The 22,844-nt window shown below is 44.1% G+C and overlaps 1 protein-coding gene across 6 annotated transcripts in view; it reads left to right on the top strand.

Moving 5' to 3' along the window:
* Positions 1-22,844, top strand: part of ELAVL4 (ELAV like RNA binding protein 4) — a 151,907-nt gene that overhangs the window by 124,772 nt on the left and 4,291 nt on the right. For all 6 annotated transcript variants that reach the window (XM_085602656.1, XM_085602660.1, XM_085602655.1 and 3 more), the window contains 3 exons: positions 1,155-1,308; positions 10,256-10,481; positions 20,291-20,329. In XM_085602656.1, coding sequence (XP_085458782.1) covers positions 1,155-1,308; positions 10,256-10,481; positions 20,291-20,329 — 419 coding nt within the window. The remainder of the gene's footprint in view (positions 1-1,154; positions 1,309-10,255; positions 10,482-20,290; positions 20,330-22,844) is intronic.

Genomic DNA, 22,844 nt, shown 5'->3' with positions numbered 1-22,844 from the left:
TTGGCATCTTATTGGAAGATGAAGTAGTAGTGCCCAGTGCCCGGGAAACTTGTGAAGCTCCCTTCTTGGTGACGTTTTGAGCGGTTCCTGTCAGGTGCAAGAAGACCATCTTGGGGCACAAATCACAAACCAAGGCACCCTCTAAAACACCAGTCAGGTAACCAGCAACTCCCAGAACTAAGCTGCAAATGAGCCAACCAAAAGGTTGGGAAACACAATGCCAAAAAGGACCCAGGTGGCACATACACCGCAGTCCACCCATAGGCCCAGTGGGGTAGACATGCAGTCCTTCGGTCTTCTTTCTTAAGGTGGGAACCCCGTGTAGTAACCAAGGGGACAAACCACAAACTGCAGATACCTGTCAGGGGGTCAGACATGCAGTCCTTCGGTCTTCTTTCTTAAGGTGGGAACCCCGTGTAGTAACCAAGGGGACAAACCACAAACTGCAGATACCTGTCAGGGGGTCAGACAGAAGAGCAAGAGCCAAGCACGTGGTCTCCTCAAGAGGACGTGTACAAGGATAACAGGGATACACTGCTGCAAGAGTCCCTCAGCAGTACATGAGTAAGGTCAAGAATACACGGATACGCGTTGTGGTGGAAGCTCCGTAGACCGAACCCCCTCCTAGGAGCACCATCCCCTGAGACAGCCTAGACCAGGTGCTGAGACCCCAAAGCGCCCGGAGACTGTGACACAGTGAACGTTGTTTCATTACAGATAACTGTACCACTGTAATATGCACAGAAGATCCATATCTAGCATGTTCATTGTTCTCCCTCTGTAGTGATTGCTGCATTGACACTTGCATAGTTTCTGTTTGTTGCAGACTATACTGTATGTGTATAGCATCTTCTCCAGGCTGCCATGGCTAGTTATGCAGTAATTGGCCCTTATGAGGTTCTTTCAGTTCAGTGCATCTAAATCTGAGCAGTTCTACTGGATAATAACATGGATACTCGTTTAAATATTCGACGTGAATATGGGGGTGGATAAAAATGCATAGTTACAAGGAAAGATTTCATTGAAAGTGTAATTTTATAAATTCATGAACCAATTGCAAATCCTTAGTGCTGAGACAATATCTCTGCCCTGTTGGTGATTTTGAGAATGTTCAGGATGTCTGAAGAGTGACTCCCTCTTTTTTATTCCTCCAGGTATCTTATGCTCGTCCCAGCTCAGCCTCAATCCGGGATGCGAACCTATACGTCAGCGGCCTTCCAAAAACAATGACCCAGAAGGAACTGGAGCAGTTATTTTCACAATATGGACGCATCATCACCTCACGAATTCTGGTCGATCAAGTTACAGGTTAGAAGGTTTGATTTTTGTGTCTTGGAATGTCTCGTGATTAAAACCTGATATTATCTCTTGCTAGTTTTGAAACATAATAGGAAAATCAAGCATTGCTGCGATCTGGCGGTAGACTTTGAGGATTGGTGGGGCACCTGTTGTTGTCGTGTCCTTAGAGACATCACCCCTCCCCCTCTCATGTCCTGTCAGAGCTGCTTCTGCAATGAGGGGCTGACAACATGTTTGAACTGAACGGTGCACGTACTGCGTAGTGACCCCTAATGTCTACATGGGGTAATTGCACCACCTTGTTGTGTGTACCAGAAACTATCATATCTACACGCATTTAGGCCAGTGATGCATGCACACTAGACCCACCTCTGTATAAATGCCACCTGCACCTCATCCTTGGTTTACATTTTCCTGCCAACCTCCAAACTGTTGCAGTGAGACAAGTACGCGGTCATATGAAGTTTCCCCCAAGACATGTTCCATTGGACATGTGCTCATTAGGTGGGTGGACCACGTGTACCAGTGTCAGCGGCTTGAGCTTGTTGGGCATCAGCGTAATTATTTAAGTGGCCTGCTCAGGGGCATCTTAATTTTTCGTAGCACAACAGGCAGAGTCTGGCTGGATGTACTGCGCAAGTGGACTCCCAGGGTGCTACCTGCGGGCAGCGTGATCAGCTTCAGGCTACCAGCAGATGTTTGGGGGAGCTTCTTCCACAAGGGAGGCACATTGCTTCAGGCTCTCCTTCATTTACTCTCCTCTGTGTGGAAGGTAAAGGCGAAGACGGCGCTAACTGCACAGCTTGGCAAGGAGAGAATGATTTAGGCATCTTTGCAACCCAGCTGTTTTATTCTGTTTATAGCCTTTTTGTAGGTAATGGCAAATCCCACAGAAAGGTCAAACCTAAGAAATATGAGCTAGTTGTTAACCCTCCCACTCACCACAAGCTGTTTCTTTAAAGAAGCAGCGATCCTTATAAAAGATTCCAGGGATAGCATTTAAATAGCAAGAAATGTCTTAATTGTTCAATGTCCTCACCACCATTTTTGTCTTTCAATCTTTGCCTCATGTCAGATTTGAGCGTTCTAAAGAATTGTAGCATGCAGTGCTACTGTAGTGCTAAAGCATGCTAGCGCACACACTTGACCCCACAAATGAAAATGTGCAAAAGTGCACGAGGACACACTGGAAAAAATACTTTTTGATGCTCCTGTCTCTTCTGTCATTGCACCATTGTCAGATACTCAGTGTTATGTAAATATTCGCACATCCTGGGAGGGGTATGTCCCCCTAGGCACAACTTGGTCCCAATAATGGGCTCCTCAGATTGCAATAAACAATATATTCCAAAGGAAAGTATGGTTCATATTTCTATTTATTTGCATTCTTGTGAAATACTTAGTTCATTTCCAATATCAATAAATTCAATTCATTATGACTGGATTTGATGTCATCCAATGCATTTCGGGGATTACCCCTTCGTCAGGGAACATTCCTCTATGCATTTTTCCAGCGTGAAACGCCAATTTCCACACCGTCTGACGGAATAGAAATATGAACCATACTTTCCTTTGGAATATATTGTTTATTGCAATTTTAGGAGCCCATTATTGAGACACAAGTTGTGCCTAGGGGGACACACCCCTCACAGGATGTGCGAATATTTACATGTCTAAAGAGACGTCACTGACTGGAAGACGTTACCCCACGTGCACAAGTAATTCTTTATAAGAGAACGTAACCCTTTCGAATCTGGTTGTAGCGTGTATTCACCTATATTTGATACTCAGTGTTAGAAATGGGGGTCTCTAGTTGGCAACGGTTTGCACCTTTGTCCAAATAGGGGCCCTTGCTTCTAGTCAGGGTAAGTGGGATACACTTCTAAAATAACCCTTGCTCACCCCCTTTGTAGCTTGGCATGAACCGACAGCCTTTTCTAAGAGGCAGTGTGTAAAGCATTACATACAGTAATACAGTGAAAACACTTCAAAAGGACACCACACCAGTTTAGAAAAACAAGTAGTCTTTATCTAAACCAAAACAAGACCAATCGACAAAAATCCACTATACAGTGATATAAATATGACTTTCAAATGGTAGAAATAGTTCAGTTCAAAGCAAATTGCAGATGCAACATTTTTCCTTCAAAGTACCTTGGATTTGTCGTGCACATTAACAAAAAGGGTCGCAGGGAAGGTGATGCATAGGTTCCTTACACTCAGGGAAGGTGATGCGTCAGTTCCTGCTCCGGGGGAGGTGATGCTTCGGTTCCTTACTCTTGCGCAGGGGAGGTGTTGTGTCGGTTCCTTACCAGAGAAGAGGTGATGGGTCAGTTTCTTACTGCGTGGAGAGGTGATGCGTCGGTTTCATACTGCATCCAACAACGAAGCGACAGACTTGGCGCCGCGATGCGACAATCCGTGGGTTCTTGCAGATGCACAGCAGTCCTTGCATGGGAATCGGTGCGGTGATCTCGGACTTTGTAGATTGGTGCACTCGATGCGCTGTGAGGCGATTCCTTGAGCTGCGGGCAGGCGCTGCAACAATTTCTTCGGCGATGCAACGGAAACAGGTGTGGATGCGTCTCGCTTCTCAAAGTTGCGTTACTTTGCCCAGCTCCCAGCGGCAAAGAGCCTCCAGAGGTCCAAAACAACAGCAGGCACCTCTTAGAAGGTCAGAACTCCCAGCAAGGAATTTCAGGGGAGCTGGTGGGGAAGTCTTTGTGTCCCTGAGACTTCAGAACAGGAGGCAAACACAATTTCAAGCCCTTGGAGATCTTCCTCAAGCATGAGACACAGCAAACAGCAAAGTCCTTTTTCCTATTCTTGGCAGAAAATAGCCACTGCAGGCCAACCCCAGACAGCAAACAGCACAGGGGCAGTATTCCTCCTCAGTTTCTCTGGCTCATCTCTTTGGCAAAGGTTCCTCTTGATTTCCCAGAAGTGATCTAAAATTCTGGGCCCTTCTTGTTATACAGTAAATCTCTTTGTTCTCTCCTCGCCCAGGGCTCTGAGCCCAGTCCAAACCAGTTCTGGGGGGCACTTTGCAAGTGCACCACAATCTCCATTGTCAGTGTGAGCCCTGGCTCCAGACACACCACAGGGGGCAGAACCATCATTGTGGAAGGCAGGCACAGCCCTATTCAGTTGCAGGTGCTACTCCTCCCACCACTCCAAATGCAGACCAGGCCTATTCAGCCAAGCGCTGACTCATCCAGACTCTCTGGAACCACTGCACATCCCCAGCCCCTGTCACTCCAAAGCCAGACAGTCAATACACATCTTAGCAGAGGCACACTGGATGGCTAAGCAAGAAAATACCTACTTTCTAAAAGTGGTATTTTCAAACACTGAATGTAAAAATCACCCTCACAAAAAAATGCATTTTAACATTCTGAGTTCAGGCATACTAAGCTTTATTTTCCTTCCTTGTTCCCAGGGGTAGTTAGGCTTATTAGATTGTATAAGCAAACTCCCCATTCCATCTTATGGGAACAGATAGCCTTGCAATCATGAAAAACTAAATTGGCAGTATTTCACTATCAGGACATACCACACACATCAGGGCATGTCCCACCTTTCACATACACTGCACCCTGCCCACAGGGGTACCCTGGGCCTAACCTAAGGGTGAATCACATGTAAGAAAAGGGAAGGTTAGTGCACTTGCCAGGTCGACATTGCCATACTAGACTGCACACAGGCACTTCAATGGCAGGTCTGAGTTACATTTACAGGCTGCTTATGTGGGTGGCACAATCAGTGCTGCAGGCCCACTAGCAGCATTTGATTTATAGGCCCTGGGCACACATAGTGCACGGTACTAGGGACTGACCAGTAAATCAGATATGCCAGTCATGGAATCACCAATCCATCATAACAATTTACATGGAGAGTATATGCACTGTAACACTGATCAGCAGTGGTAAAGTGCCCAGAGTAAAAAAAAAACACAAAAAGAAAGGTCAGAAACAGGAGGCCAAAAAAAGCAAAAAGTCTAGTGATAAACCCACTAGACAAGCCAGGTCTAACACTCAGCATCTCAGAGGGAGGACCATGCTCTCTGGTAGCCCCTACTGGCGCACAGCTCGCAGCTGCCATCATCACCTATACAACTCAGGTCGGTGATGCAACTGCTTGGCTAAAGCTTCCTTCTAGACCTTTTTTGTGGTGCGACTCCGCAGTACTGCCCCATCATTCTCTCTGCCAGGACGCAGTCAACAGAGGATTGCGGGATGCTGAATTGAAATCAAGAAGAGAATCAGTAAGAAGCCGGTGGATTATTGATCCGGTTGTGTACTGGAAGCAGGAGCAGCAAAGTCCAACCAATGGCCTTTGTACCCTAGCAGGAACTGAGCAGTTCTGCTGGACAAGCACTGCGGTTTGCAATACTACCCTTTTGTCTCATTCGAGCACCAGGGATGTTTTTGGCACCTACGGTATGGCAGTAATAATAGTACAGTATAACAAACTGGGAATCAGGAGTTACCTAACCTAGACATCTGATTGGTTAATGCGCCCAATACTAATTAGGAACATGATAAAAGTTGTGTAGCACACTGAGGTGCTGTGCTTGCAGCAAAGGAGCGGTGAAAGGGCAAGAGACAGGGCAGCTACTCGGCTTTCTGAGGTCAACAGAGAGTTTGTCCCAGGCCAGCAGAACCTGGAACCTAAAGACCCTTTTCCCTGGTGTACCAAACTGTGGTATAGGGATGAGCGGGAGCACCTCAACATCGTCCAATCGTAAGCTGTCTTGAGGCTGGGTGTGTTATCTTTCTTTTCACAGGCCTCCCACCTCAGTGGGCCCTCTGCAACTGTGTGATCAGAATAACTGTGCTGCCTGCATCCAGCTGTAGTAATCTAAGCTGGCATTTACCCAGTAGCGGCTCGTGGAGGGAGTTCGGTGGGGCAGTAAGGCGGGGGAGGGGCAGGGTGGGGAAATGGAAACACCGGAATATGGATGAACGGAGGTAAGTACACATTTAAATAAATAAAACAAATTTCGTTGCACAAGCTGCATCGCAAAATGCGATGCAGCGCGCGCAAAGGAATTTGTTTTATTTATTTAAATGTGTACTTACCTCCGTTCATCCATATTCCGGTGTTTACATTTCCCCACCCTGCCGCCCCACTGCCCCACCGAACTCCCTCCACGAGCCGCTACTGCATTTACCACAAGCCCGCCACCATTTTGGGGCATTTTTTTGCATGTCATCACAAAGGTCTCTTGGTTTGAGGCAGTAGGAAAAAATTAGTAAACATTTTGGACTTGTGGTTGCAAGGTTACTGTTCACAGTAAGTTTCTTGATGCAGCAATGTTCAGTGTAGCCAGTCTGAGTAATTTGCCTGAAGAAGGAATGTCTGATTCGGGCACTCTCAAATCACCCATCAACATCCGAACTTTCTCTCTCACCGCCCATATCCTTCCATCGAACCCCTATTGAAAGGACTGACGCGGGGCCACAGCTTTGCACTCCGGTGTGCTCTTATGTGCAGAAGTGTGGCATTGTGCCTCGCACAGCAGTATGTATGCACCACATGTAAGTTGTAATGGTTAAAGATTTAGCTTGCATCTTCCCGTACATTTGGTGAGTGATAGCGTGGAACCTGCGGGAAGAAGTATGGAGTCACAATGAATGTGACATTATGGTTATGGCATGCTCGGACAAATGCCATAGGTCGGAGCGATGAGGAAGGCGATGGGAAAAGTACCACATCTTGGACAGTAGCCACTGCTTCCTGACTTCATTTCATGTACAAATTGAAGTCGAAGTGATGACGTGTGCCCTTTTCTTTGGTCGTTAATTTGTTGGTGCACACTTCCTTAAGAATAATGTGTGCATCTTCCTGTAGCTTTGTTTGTACTGAAAGACATGACACTATTTGGTGTTTTTCATGCTTTTAGGAGACAGCAACAGCAAATATATGTGGCCCTATATACTTACCTACCGAATCTTAATTGTAGAATCATTTAAGGGGTTATTTATTGGATTTCAGAAATATTAAATATTTTGTTTTTATGACTAATGGCCTATCTTGAAGTTGTTTGGTTTGATGTTCTGTTATGTTTTTGTTTCAGTTTACGTTTTTAACTTTATTGTATGCTTTAGTTTTTTTTTTTTTTTTACTTTTTTTACTTTCCAGTTTTATATAGCGCGAATTCGACCTGAAGGTATTAGATTGCTTTACATGGGCACCAGTTACATTACACAAGGACACATTCATCTTTTCATTCAGTGTTGCTTTTTACATTTCCACTGGTTTCCATTGTAGGCAGCCGTGTTTATTCTCATGAGGCGTCTTCTGCCTGGCCTCTGAGATCAGTGCTGGGGTATATGCTTTGATCATGGCTCTGTTCCAATAAGGCATAGTGATGTATATGTATGATTGCATGTGCGGTGCAGACTCTTAGCCAGCCTAAAGACAATACCAATGCTTGTTGATTTGTTGCATCCTACCACAAGGTTCCCTCTTGCACTGTTTCTCCAACCTGTGTCGTTTTTTACCCAGGCTTGTGTTTATGCCACGCACATGCACACTTCTTGTGTGCACAGTGTGCAAAAACACGTGATTTTTGTTTGTGTAGCTTCATTATTTGCAGAGACCTTTACGTCGACACTGAATATTTGTTACACTGAGGCGTCACTTATACATTTGGGAATGAGCTGAGGGTGTGTGTTTTTTAACTGCAGAACTTAAAGTTAAAGAAAAACATATGACACAGGACCCCGTCTGGCAAAATACGGAATTAAGTAAGAGATATAGACCTCCCAACTTTGAGAAATAATTTTACAGTGGGAGAGGGGGAAGCTCCTTGAATAGGCTGGTCTGGAATGGAAGGCGGGGCTTTGAGCTCATCACCACCCGAACAGCCATAGCGGAGGCGAAGCTTAGAGACCCCCTGCCACAAAAACAAATAACAAAGACTTCCAAGTCCATGGGAGGTTATAAAACTCCATATGGACATCAGCCTCCAAACTGTAGCTAGAAACCCAGGGGCATATTTACAAGTCCCTATCACCACAGTAACGTCACGTTTATCGACGTTTCTGTGGCAATAGGGGCTTCGCTTTATTTACAAGGCGAGGTTAAGCCACTAAGCTTGGCGTAACGTAACCATGTAAATAAGAACTCTTTCACGCTGCATTTAGCGTGAAAGGGGTGGGCAGTGGGTGTTGCAGTGGGCTTTCCACCGCAGCACCCATTGATTTGACGCTGCCCCCTGTTTACAAGCGTGGCGTAAATAGGAGGCAGCGCCTAAATTAAGACCAGAGAGAACCTGGTCTTAGCATAGCAAAACAAGGAAAAATGCTTTATTTCTCTTTGTTTTTGCTGTTTCTATGTGTGCTCCATTGTGCAGCACACATAGAAACAGCAAAATGCCATGAATTATAGTTTATGTGCAGGAAGGGACACCTTCCTGCGGATAAACAATCATTCCCTCAACACAGGCACTCTTGCACTATGGTGCAAGGGTGCCTGCATTAGAGCTAGGCACCCGAGTACAGCGCCAGCGCTAGGGAAAAGACAGGGATACAGCATATTGTTGTAAATACGGCTCATCCCTGCGTTTTCAGAATGGCGTGAGCGCTGCGTTAGCTATTTTGGCTTTCCGCCATTCTTTTGCAAATATGCCCCGGACTCTCTTCAGGTCTTTCCGGCTCTCTTTGTGCCTCTATGTGGCTTCAGCTCTTCACAGGGAAACCGTGTGACGAGAGCCAATTATATGTGGCACACGATGGCACCATGTGAGGTGGCAGGCCTGGCGGGTACCAGTGTCGGCAGGCCACGCTAGGCAGTGCAGTGAGATCCTTTTCGATTGTAGGTGAAGATTATGAAAACGATGTTCTAAAAGGTTTCCCACTGATGAGCATCTTGAAGGGAAACGCGGCTGGAAAGTACGACCTGCTTCTGGATATTTGATGTGCGGGACCAACACATAACAACTTGTGATACCTCTGTTTTTAGAACATTAATTACTATGGAACTTTATTTATTTATGAATGCTTAGCGCCTGCATGTTGAATTTGTTCGTTCTAAAATATGTATGCATGTTGATGTCTTTCCTCTTATTTTGGACGGATACAAATTGTACAGTTGCATTGTTTGCTCATTAACACAAAGGGAAAACAAATATTTCTACTACAATTCTTGTGTAACAAGGCATCACTTCTGTTACTGCGCACACAAGTATAGCTGTTAACACCGTTGTTACTGAGCACACTTTTGACGGTAAATACATTTGTAATTCTGTACACAGAGCTGTGTTGCTTCGTTCCACAATATTGTATCACTTGCAGTGGACTTGCCATTGATGCATCTGTTATGTTACACATAGGAGTTGTGGTACTGTGTGCACACATTATTTGCTGTACATGTTTGTTTTTACCTAAGTACACGCCTGACACGATTGTGGCACTGTACATTCAAGTCGTACAGAAGATGCATTTACGTTACTGTATAAATATAAGTTACCTTAGCCATGGTTGGACTACTGTCCAAAAAGATATGTTAAATGCACACATTTGGGTTGCAACACACAGAGAAGTATTACCTTCACAAAACATTATTTATGATGAACAATTTTGTGTGTTCTGATAATTAGAACAACATTTCACATGTTATAGTTCAGTTATAAATACATTAGCGTGTATTTGTGTACTTTAATGCATTAATTTCAGACTTTGACAAAAAAAACTAGATTAAAACTGTGCGAAACTTCAACATGTTGGGAAAAAAATAATTTCTAAATATTTTAACCACTTTGCGACACTATCACGTTAGCACATGCGCGTCCCATCCTTCAGTGAAGGGATACTGTTCAAAAGCTGTCCAGTTTTCCAATCTGGGCTACCGCCATTGGACCTTCAACCACCATTGACCGCCCTTGGTGTTTTGTAGACTGTGTTGTACGTTCATGGAACTGTGCTAAAGGCTTCTTTCCTCCTGTCCCCAGGTGTGTCGCGGGGAGTGGGATTCATCCGTTTTGATAAGAGGATAGAAGCAGAAGAAGCCATAAAGGGACTTAATGGTCAGAAGCCTAGTGGTGCTACAGAACCGATTACTGTGAAGTTTGCCAACAACCCCAGCCAGAAAACAAGTCAGGCGCTCCTCTCGCAGCTGTACCAATCTCCCAACAGACGCTACCCCGGCCCGCTGCACCACCAGGCCCAAAGATTCAGGTAAGAACCAGAGACGGGTGTACTGTATAAATATATGATGCACGGGAATCTACAATCCCTGTATAAAAGACAGTCTATAATTTCCTTATTACAGGCGAATTGTGACCTCTCTAGTCACCTGCAATAACGGAATGGCATTGCTGCTCATCTCTAAAAACTTATTATAGTTGGGTTCTGGCATCACAATGCCTGCTTTTTTTTTTGCACACCATGCCATTCCAGTTTGAACCCAGCCATATGCAAATCAGTCTTGACCCGGTGCCTCATGGGAATAGTCCAGCCCGAACTGCCAAGCCAGGTCCTCCCTGGACTGGAACCAAGCATCCTAGGACCGGTTTCGGGGTTTCACCCCTCTTCAGCCATGATAGCTTGATTCCAGTGGCACGGAGAGCACAGGACTCAAGTCTGAGCATACCCATCCCACTCGGGGTGACAAATGCAAAAACAACAGTTGATGGACAGAATGCAGAACAATGTCATACATTCACCCCAGTACAGAGATCTGGGCCTAAATCCATCGTTTATTTGCTCACCATGCCATTCCAGTTTGAACCCAGCCATATGCAAATCCGTCTTGACCCTGTGCCTCATGGGAACAGTCCAGCTCGAACTGCCAAGCCAGGTCCTCCCTGGACTGGAAAAAACGATGGATTTAGGCCCAGATCTCTGTACTGGGGTGAATGTATGACATTGTTCTGCATTCTGTCCATCAACTGTTGTTTTTGCATTTGTCACCCCGAGTGGTTCGGGTATGCTCACACGTGAGTCCCGTGCTCTCCGTGCCACTGGAATCAAGCTATCCTGGCTGAATTGGGGTGAAACCCCGAAACCGGTCCTAGGATGCTTGGTTCCAGTCCAGGGAGGACCTGGCTTGGCAGTTCGGGCTGGACTGTTCCCATGAGGCACAGGGTCAAGACTGACTTGCGTATGGCTTGGTTCAAACTGGAATGGCATGGTGAGCAAAAAAACGATGGATTTAGGCCCAGATCTCGCTACTGGGGTGAATGTATAACATTGTTCTGCATTCTGTCCATCAACTGTTGTTTTTGCATTTGTCACAATGCCTGCTGCCACAACCATCAGCAAGGGCGAAAGGCACATATAAGGCAGGTACCATAACATAATTACAGCAACAGTTTAAATAAGGAAAACAGGAACTGACCAGAACTTTTGATCTGTTCTTTAGAAATGAACTGAAGGCATCATGTTTTTCCCCTGTAGGGTATTGGTGGAAAGATAGACTCTTTGTATGCTTGTTCCTACACATTCTGAGCCACAGCATGTTTTTGACATGACTTACATTCAACTGATTCTTGTTTTTATTTACCAAAATTACTAACTTCTTTTTGGTGTGTTTAATTTCTCAGTATAGATTCTGCTTTTGTTCTTGTCTGCAATGAACATGGAAAAGCAAGACACTAAGTATTTAAACGGTTCTTGGACAGGGCAATGGTGGGCCATCTATTATAAGGAATAAAATGCTCTCTGTCATACATTAAAAGGATATTGCAAGTAAAGTAACTTCCGAGTTTCATTACCATGTAAAGAAACTCTGCCTTCGTCCCTTTTTCTCTACATGGTCGCAGAACTCCTCAGTGACTTGCAATATCCTTATAATGTATGGCAGAAGCTATTTTATCCGACACATAGTATGTCTTTCTGAGAAGCAGGGTTCGTTATGTGTGCAGGGGTTTGACAGCACCAGCATAGGGTTTGCAGTAGAAACTCACGTTATTGCCCTCAGGTGGCTTTGTGTTTTGCTGTATGATTTTTTTAATGGTTAATTCATTCTGAAAACGAGAATTCAAGCTGAGAGAATAATGCTGATTACTGCAGCTAGGCAGTGTAAGAATGAAATGTGCCTTCTTTGTTTTTTGTTTTGTACCAGTCCTAATTGTTCACATTGTTATCAAGGCAGACATGACTGAGCATCTCACAATTTGCCATGAAAAGGTTGCATTTTTGACATTTACTTATAAAAATGATTCTTTATCACACAGTACAGAGCTTGATGCCCTCAACACAGGTTTTCCTGCCACAGATGTATGGCAGAATGGAGTATTATAATTATCGCGAGGAAGGGGGGTTGGACGCTTTCCGTCCTCTGATAACCTCTGGAATTATCTATGGCCGGTACTTTGATCGGAAGAGACCCCTATTCCCCTTTGAACTCAAGAAAATACTTCTCTCTTGCTCCAGCAGAGACTCCATAAGGACGCTGGCCATGAAGCCATCTTCGTGGGGTAGGGGAGCTGGAGAAAGGGTTTAAACCCAAATATAACATGGATGGTTTTTATAAACTTCCTTGCAAAAGTGTAGAGCCTTTGTACCAAATTCTGTCGTGGGACTCTAAAAAGCTGAAATGTAGAATGAGCACTTGTAGCCCCGACTGTGCAAAGTCCCACAGGATACAATGGAGCTCAAAAGATAGCCTTGCAAGAGTGCTGCACTGCTGCGTTAGCCACCAGAGAGGGAAGTGTTGTGGGTTACTATTTCTTCTTCTCCTTCTCCTTTTGGTCCTACCTTGCTGCCTCCTTTTGTGTCTGGAATGTAGGTGTACATTCCAGGTCTCATGGGGTGGAATTGTGTGGGGTGGTTCTGGAAGGGTGGGAGCGTTGGCAGTTGAAGCTGGGACTGTTGGATGCTGTGCCACTTTGTATCAGTGGTCCTATTTGTTGAACTTAATTAAATCTACAAGAAGACTATCATTGCCTCTTCCGTCTTCTTTACACTGGCGACGAGGATGGGATTGTTCGCATGCCTTTTGGTTTGGCTTCTGCCGCAGCGTGTTTCCAGAGGGTCATGAACAAGGTGCTGGGAGGATTATCAAACGTTCTTATCTTTCAGGACGACATTCTTGTGTATGGGAAGGATCAAGAGGAACATGATGAACATTTGTGGATGGTGTTACTAAGGCTACAGGAAGCTGGCTTGGTTATTAAGAAGGAAAAATGTAAATTTGGGGTGTCCTCTGTGAGTTATTTGGGACATACCATCTCTGCTGAGGGGATTAGTCCTAAATTGGATTTAGCAGAGAGTATTGTGAAGGCTCCTGTACCTATCAACAAGGATCAGGTACGATCATTTCTAGGACTTGCGGAGTTTTGTTCTAAATTTGTACCAAACTTTGCTGTGATTGCTTCTCCTCTTAGGCTGCTGCTTAAGAAGGGGGTGCAATTTTCATGGTCTGATGATTGTTCTTCTGCCTTTGACTCCATTAAGGGGAAGATTGGTTGTATGCCGACCTTAGGGCATTTTGATGCTCGCAGGAAAACTGTATTGTGCACTGATGCTAGTATGCTTGGGTTGGGGGCAGTTTTATCACAAGTTGTGGATGGTGAATCCAGAGTAATTGCCTTTGCGTCTCGTTCACTCAAGGGTGCAGAAGAGCGCTACTCTGTGATTGAGCGGGAGGCATTAGCGGTTTTCTGGGCAATACATCACTTTAAGTTTTACCTTTGGGGTATACCTATTGTTATTAAATCTGATCATCGCCCTTTGTGTCAAATTTTCACCTGCAGGGAGGCTGATAATATCTCACCTAGGATCAAGCGCTGGATGGAGGGGTTGATTGAATTCAATTTTGTGATTGAATACGTGCAAGGTTCAAAGAACGCGATTGCGGACTGTCTTTCGAGGTTACCCTTGCAGCAATCAGGTGTGGAAGTGGAAAATTCCTTGGTGGCATGGGTGCATGAATCTGCTGTTGGTTCTGATGAGTGGTCTTTTAATTCTCATGAGGATAAAGATTTGGAGATGCTCAAGGAGTATTCTATCAAGGGTTGGCCTGTGGACAGTGAGGTACCTGAGTCCTTAAAGCCTTTTCTTAATGTTAAGGATGAATTGTGTGTTTTTGATGAAAAATTGTTGAGGGGTAATCGGGTGATACCTCCTCAGGGGCTTAGGGGGAAGATTATCAATTTGGCACATGAAGGGCATTTGGGGAGGAATCTGACCAAGGCCAGAGTACGTGAATGGTACTGGTGGCCAACAATGGATCGTCAGGTGGAAGGTGCCGTAAAGGACTGCTGGGATTGTGCCAACAGTGACAAAAGCAAAAAAACTCGGGTGGCACCTCTTTCTCCAGTAGATGTTCCTTCTGAGCCATGGTCCAAGTTGGGTTTGGATATTGCTGGGCCTTTTGAGCTATTTCCTCCTGATGAGCGTTATGTGTTGTTATTGGTGGACTACACCTCTAAATGGGTGGTCACTAAATGTGTGTCTGTTGTCAATACTAGAACTGTTATTGAATTTCTCTCAGAGGAATTTTCAAGAGAAGGCATTCCCAAATGGCTTATTACAGATAATGGGGTGCAATTTGTCTCGCATGAGATGAGCAGATTTTTGAAAGAGTTGTCCATCATTCATTTCAAGACAGCGTTGTACTCACCGCAAGCCAATGGTCTTGCGGAAAGCATGAATAAATTGGTTAAAAATTGTGCCCAGAGGGCTTTGCAAACTAGGTCTTCTCTTAAGAAGATGCTCAGGGAGACGTGGTGGGCTCATCGCACCACTCCAAATTGGCTGACTTCTGTTTCTCCTTTTTCTATTTTAAGAGGTAGGAAGGCTCATGACAAGCTGAGTCCTGCTTGGTTGAAGTTGGATGTGAATGATTCCAAAATGAATGAGCAGGTAGACTCGAGGAGAAGTGCTTATCAGAGAGAGTATAAGCGCAGATTTGATCAGAGAAATTCCACAACTTTTAGACACTGGTGTGTGGGGGATGAAGTATTGATCAGAAATCCTGGTCTGTTGAAAAAAGGGCGGCCGCGGTTTATGGGGCCCTTTGTCATTAAGGAAGTCAGGAAGAATGTGGTTGTTTTGGACTCTGGTGAAGTGTGGAGCATGTCCAGGTTGGTCAAGTGGGAACCTGGGGTTAATGTTCGTGGATCTGTCCCGACATGTGAATCTGTTCCCAAACCAGCTTGCAGCAATGCCGCTTCCCAGGTTCCAGGTTCTGGCACTGGTAGAAGGTTGAGATGTAAGCCGAATTGGCATAAAGATTATCAGATGTCTTGAGATGTCTATTTTGTTTTACCACATTTTTCTTGCATTATTGTGTAGTGTTTTTTGACTTCATGTATTCTGTTTTTGCATCTCTGTCTCTTGCAATGTAATCATCCTTTATTGTAAGGGTGGGGGATGTGTTGTGGGTTACTATTTCTTCTTCTCCTTCTCCTTTTGGTCCTACCTTGCTGCCTCCTTTTGTGTCTGGAATGTAGGTGTACATTCCAGGTCTCATGGGGTGGAATTGTGTGGGGTGGTTCTGGAAGGGTGGGAGCGTTGGCAGTTGAAGCTGGGACTGTTGGATGCTGTGCCACTTTGTATCAGTGGTCCTATTTGTTGAACTTAATTAAATCTACAAGAAGACTATCATTGCCTCTTCCGTCTTCTTTACAGGAAGTCATAAAAGTCTCTTAGTACAGTGATGTTTTTAGTATGCTGCACTACCTGTCCAAGGAGAGGAGAGAACAGCACATTGGGGGTTATGGGAATTTGATCAGCAGAGTATTGGAGAATCCTTCCCTGATTGTTTGTTGACCCAAGTTCAAAGTAGGACAAAGGGAAATTTGCTAAACAATTACAGGCTCCACTGTATGGTGTGCGCCTGCACGTTGGTGTTCTAAACAAGTGCATGCACGCAAAGCATCACCTTTGCATCCGCCTAGGTTTAGAAACCATAGCACATCACCAGATTCGTGTGTGGACGCCTTAAGGTCTGGCGTTAGTCTACAGACATTCTCCAGACTCAACCGCGGCATGGTTGCCTGTTGATGAAGCATCCGGATCTTTACCACCTGGCTGCACTTGGCAACCAGTGAGGTAGATCTCTGTCACTTACCACCTGGCTGCACTTGGCAACCAGTGAGGTAGATCTCTGTCACAACTTCAGTTCTGGGGTGGCTGAGGACAGCATCCTTTTGAGGTCACTGAAAGGGACGCCACTGAGCCTGGAAACAGAAACACCAACTCATCTATCAATCAATTACTCAGGGTATACAATATAAATTATAAATATTATTAATGTCGCTATTTATATGTGGGCACCTAAGCCATGGGGTAAATTGACTCCACTTACATTTGATTTATTTCAGTGGAGTCCTTCCAAAAATTCCATCTGATTGGCTGAATCCTAGACTGTTGTTTCTGTTTTATATAGGCCATAATTCCAGCGGTGTTATAAACAAAATCTTAAATCTTCGGCAAAGCCAGAGTTGGAATGAAAAAACTTGTTTAGAAGAAAATAACTTTACGGTGCTCTTTCAGTGCTCGCCTCACCTATCATCTGGCGAGCATGACTAGTTTACAGAGAATTTCAGGCCTGTTGAAAATGTGTATAATAAATCCAGTAAGAGGATGGTAATCCAAAACAGGCTTTATTGTATTCAACTACTGACATAAACAGGTCTGCTCTTCAGTGCTTCCTCGGTCAGAATGCCAGTCTCAACCCAGAACTCATGAGACTCACATTCTGTTACCAGGACAACTACTATTACTGAAAACATCTTCAAGGAATACATGCAGGTAAATTACAACACATCCCCTTTACAAACAAAATAAAGAACTTACAGTACAACTAAAGAATAAATATATCAAACTAAAATGAGAAAGTACATCATTACTAGAATCTTCATAAACAACCAAGAACCTAAGATAAATTAGAAACTATAAAGTACTAATATAAAACATAATCTTTGAACTTTGAAGATACATGCTTCCGTCTACTTGAGTTTTCATAACTCCCATTCTTATCTCCCGAAACACAACTGCGGGCATTGGCTGTACCGGGATCTGCACCAACGAATTTAACCAACCTAGACATACTCCAAGTACAGCCATTGTCTAAGGTTACAACATTTTTTTTAATTGCAATGATGACAAAAGGGCAAAGAAGATCAGACAACCCTTTATGACAATGTTTGACTTTCTTCACCCAAACTCGATCACCAAGACTCCACTTCCTTTTCTTCACGGACCTCTTGTCATCATAACGTAATTTGTACCTTCGCTGATACTCAGCCAGCCTAGTTCTCCTCACATCCTCACTCACACTAAAAATTGATACGCTCCCAAAGGAGTAACAGAGGATGTTAAATGCCTGGAATCCTTGTGAAGTTTGACCTGATGCTATGCGGACGACAAGTCCAACACACTAAAAATCTTAGCCCCCTTCAACAAACTTATGCTTTCAGAAATATTTGGAAGAGGTTGTCGATCTACCCAGATCCACTCATTCAATCCCCGCAAGTCCACACACATCCTAACAGCAGATCCACCATCTGTGGGTGCCAAAACCACTGGAGATAGCCACTCTGAAGCCTTAATTTCTTCAATCACTTTCAATTTTAGCAATCTTTCTAGTTCAAGTTTTAACGGCTCCACCATTAAATTTGGCACCTTCCGTACTTTGTGCACACAAGGTTTGGCTGAATCTTTTAAAATGATCCGATGCTCAAAGCCATTTAGACAACCAAGAGTATCAGAGAACACCTCTGGAAAATCTTTGAAATACTTTTCACAAACATCCACACCATCAATCGATAAAATCCTTCCACGTAAACTCTCACACACTTCATCCATCAACATGACTTGATCTCTTGAGTTTGTGGCATTGGGATTTTTAAATTATGCCTAAGTCACGTTGATGTCTCCAGCCAAGAAGATTATCCCTCCTCACAGCAACATAAACTTTTCCCATTGTCTCCCTCTGTTTAAATACAATCTGTGCAGTTACATATCCCACAATGTCTACACGAGACCCTCCATAACTAAAAGGAGAAATATCCGGAGGCTGCAACTTCACATTCTCCAGTCCAACTACCTCATCCCAAATTGTGTTACCAATCAGTGTGAATGGAGAGCCAGAGTCAGCCATAACAGTGAAATTGTTAGCATCAACAGAAATGTTGCAAAATGGCATGGCAGTTTTTTCAGAATCCACCTAGTACATTGAGTTGTCTCCAAGTGTCTTATTGAGCTACTGTCTGATAATAGACAGGCACATACTTGAATTTCTGCTCTTCCAACCTTTGCAAACAGGATGAGACAACCTCACATGTTTCATAATCCAGATACTGCAAGCTTGTAGGTATGGCCTGAAGCATTGACTGTAGGGAATAGACATGGGTTCTGTAAAAAGGGTCCAGATTAAGTAAGGAGTGCGGGTGTACACCGTTGTTTTACAGACACTGCATACCAGGTTGGACCATAGTCACATAATGCCCTACCAGAAGTACGTGCTTCCAGCATTGGCAGGGAGACCAAAGGCTGTCAAAGTGCAGCGAGGGTTTCTTGTGGCAGTGATGCTTTGAGAGTTGGACACTTCTTCCATCCTCCACTCATGAGACCCGTCTCATGTGGAGGAGATCCTTTTACAGTCTGTCACAGTACCTTCCCTCCACCAAGTGAGGGCTGTCCCATGTGGAGGAGGTGCTTCAACAGTTGGTGACTGCATCGTTCCCAGGCCCGGTGAGGCCTTCAGGCTTGCTTAAAGTTGGGTTGAAACTCTTATGTGTACAGCATGGGAACAGCAGCAACTCTTATTATTTGCAGCAAAGCAAATGTGGGCAGGCCTCTGCATTGCAGGATATTATACAAGGCAGAGCTTAAAATGTGCAGGGTGCATTTACATGGACGTCATTTGTGGTTAGTCAGGGGTCGCAGCTGCGACCTCTAGCTTGCTCCCTGCTACTCCTGGCACTTCCTTTGCGACCCCTGCCCTCAGAGGGGGCAAAACGTTTGCCTCTCTTGAGGCCGGGGGTCGCAAAGGAAGTGCCAGGATTAGCAGGGAGCAAGCTAGAGGTCGCAGCTGCGACCCCTGACTACCCCCAAACGACGTCCGTGCGCATTCACTGCATGATGTGTGGTGGTGCACTACTGCGGCCAGCGAAGATTCACATCGTTAAGGCCATGATCTGAGCCCAGGGATCTAAAAAGTAAAGCACCTTCTGCAGGGAAACACAATGCTGTGATTCAGCGATCCTTTAGCGCTTCTTTAACGCCAGGTGGTGTAACTAGCGCTATACCAGAAGATCAAAGGGGCCCCCCAGTGTTACATTTTCAACAATGACGAGAATTAGGGGTTCTAGAATGTGCTTTTGCTTGATAATGTCTGGTAGGATTGGAAAACCTACCGTGAAGTCTTGTATTGTGTGGCTCCTTTAACCCCTTGCCTGCACATGACGGAACCACTCCGTCATGAGCCACGGGCGCCGTGTGCTCATGACAGAGTGGTTCCGTCATGCGGCGCTGATTCCCCGCCTGTGCGGGTGAATAATGCAAGTGGGCGGAGTCGTGACGGAACCACTCCGTCATGAGCACAGCGCCGCGGCAAAATTCGTGCTGCGGCGAAGGGGTTAAAGGGACACAGAAGGCCTGCTCTGCCTTACGTAATAAATTACGTGCAATCAAGCCAAGAGTTCAGGGACAATAAATCTGATTTCTGTTACATGGGAGTGATTAAACCTTTCTTTCTATAGTCATTTAAAGTGAACAATTCTTGATTTCTGCTGAAATATTTTAGCTCCGAAGCAATTTTGCTCTTATTGATTAGAAGGGCATATCTTTGCACAAAGGAGGGCTGATTGTGTGGGTTGTTTTAAATCTTAATGTGGGTATGGTTGACAAAACGCCTTTTAAAACTCAGAAGGAGGCCTCGTTGCACTGTAGTGAGGGATGGCCCTGAAGTGAATGCCGGAGTGTTGTTGAAATATTTCTTCTGTTGAAATGGTACATTTTTGTTGATAGTTCCGTTGAGTAAACTTGCCATCTGTGAGACATTAACCCAGAGACCCTCCTTCTCTTTTCAGGCTGGACAATTTGCTTAATATGGCTTATGGCGTAAAAAGGTAATTAGAAATCTGCTGGCTGCCAGATGTCCGCATTGGCACAGAATGGGGATATGTTTTCTCTTTAAATCTATCTCGATTTCATCTTTAACTCTTTTGTTTTTCTGCCATTTTACGTTTGAACGCCATATGATTTTATTTCTTCGACAAGTGCACAGATTCGTCTTTTTCATATTTTATTTGTTGGTTAGCTTTGGGTGGGGGATGAGATTAAGGTGCAACAGTGACAATTGATTAACATTTGAACATAAAAATGAATTTGTTCAACCAGTTTTGAAAACTGAAACTGAAACAATTATTAGTGGCACATTCATAAAAGCATTTCACTGGCACTTTGGAAGCAATTGTTTTGCATTTTTAATGCAAGAGTTTTGCTGCTGGCGATTTTCATTGGAATCAGAATTATTAAAAGGATATTCCACTAATTACAAAGGTGATAGTTTTAGCAGTTCTGCCGGGAAATTTAATTTTCATCAGTAGCCTGTGGCTAGAGACCATAACAAGACATCACTGTCCTTTATGGTGCTGCAGTTTATGATAATAATTCCAAGAGTGTCACTGTTTGCACCTCAGTCTTCCTTGCTTTTTGTTTTTACGGATTTAACAACTGTTCGTTGGCTGCCATCACATTTGCTTTTTTCTCATTTTATTAAAGCTTCTAATTTAATTTTGTTTAAAATAAATTGTACTGTTGTCTTTCATAGTTTGTTCAAAAGTGTACGTTGATTATTTGCAAAAGGCATATTTTGTGTATTGATGCATAATCTAAATGTATTTTGTATTGTTGCCGCCCTCATTGTGTTCAGAGTATACCTGCACCCACGCACCTTCATACCGCTGCTTTTGGTAAATTCCCGTGACCTGCATGAGTATTTTCTTAAATTAGTCAGACATCTGTTATCATTAAGGCTTTATTCAGAGCCAATTCAATAGCAACTGCTTTTGTTGTGTGGGTCAGGTAGACAACTTAGGCAAAATCAGACCCAACACTGACCACACTCTCCAGCTAGTTAAGGTTGACCTTATTTTCACCCTTAAAATACCAGAAACAGTACACATCTTGACCTTCAAAGACCACCTCTGATAGACTGACCTCACTGAAAGGCATTGCACAGTATGGCAATATTATCCCTCCCTTTATCACCAACATGTGGTCGTTTAAGCCTTGATTGATTTTGTTTGTGCCATGAAGCATTTGCTGGAGTTTGTGCAATTTACAAATACATTGATATATACATATATTCAAAGGACCCCATCGCAGAGTCTCTTGCCCTCACTCCACTCAGTCAACAGCGCCCTAGCATCTAGCTGAGCAAAACTGAGTAACCATTGGCACATCACCCATTTACTCTCCCTCGGGACACTGTTTGAAATGTCAGACTTTCCTCCTAACCTTTGGCTTATCTAAACACCTTCCATCTTTTCCATGATTACCACTCCCCCTGTACTGTTTTTTTAGCACAGACATTGTCACTGTTAACGGTTAGATAACACAATACACATCTTTGCTTTCATCGTCCTCTACATCCTGGACTGCTCCACTATTTGACTGCTCTTGACCTGGTCAAATACGGAGTTTTAGTTGAACCCTTTTAGTGAATTAAGAAAATGTAAATGATAAATACCTCAAAAGGAACAGAAGAACCCTAGGGACTTGCAATTATGTCAAAGTACGGCAGAGGTAATAAGGAAGAGCCATGATTAAAAGAAAAGAGGTTCAGAAGTAGAAAAAGCATCTTTATGCGTATATGAACAACTATGTAGTTGAGAAGAGTATTGATGAGCTGCGAGCTAGAGGAGGGGGTTGGTAGAAATTTGATAGGGAGAGGGGCCTCGAGTTAGTTGCAGATGAAGTATCCTTTAGAAAATTATTCAGGGGCATTCAGATTAGGTTGACGGTAGATCTTGCTGTGTTTTTAAAGAGATGTTTTCAAGTGTATGTGGTCGACCAAGAACATTCCAAAAGAGAATGTGCATTGGTTGGTCTTCTTTCTACCACATAGCATATCTTCGTAAAGCACAAGAACGATAACCTTTTTACTGGCACACTCTTTCTTCCTGGCACCATACTCCTCCACCAGTTTATCCATGTGATTATTCTTTCTGTTGACCTCCAAGATTCTCCAAGACAGATTCTGATCACCCATGGTTTTTAGCGTAAGGAGTCTGTAGGTCTCCAGTTACAAAATGAAGGTGTGCCATATATGAGTAGGCAGATTACAAACAGTTAAGCCTAAAAGTGTCATCCATAAATACTTATTTTTTTTACATAAGTCCTTCCCAAGTCTCCTCGATTAATGGATGCTTCCCAATTATATCAAAATGAGCCAGACAACAGTGGTATTTGTACAACTCACTAGCTACAATCCTGACCCTAACATTCAATAATGGCCTTCGAACATGTGCCTTGAAGGTTTCTCCCCCAACTTGCACCCATATGCTGAATTCCTAAAACTCCACAATGACTGCATGATTGAACCTCCTGTGAATGACAAGCTCTATCATGTTCAAATCC

The sequence above is a fragment of the Triturus cristatus genome, chromosome 4_2, assembly GCF_964204655.1.
Source record: "Triturus cristatus chromosome 4_2, aTriCri1.1, whole genome shotgun sequence".
Taxonomy (NCBI): Eukaryota; Metazoa; Chordata; class Amphibia; order Caudata; family Salamandridae; genus Triturus; species Triturus cristatus.
The sequence above is the reverse complement of the archived record's forward strand: the minus strand, read 5'-3'. Positions and strand labels throughout refer to the sequence as shown.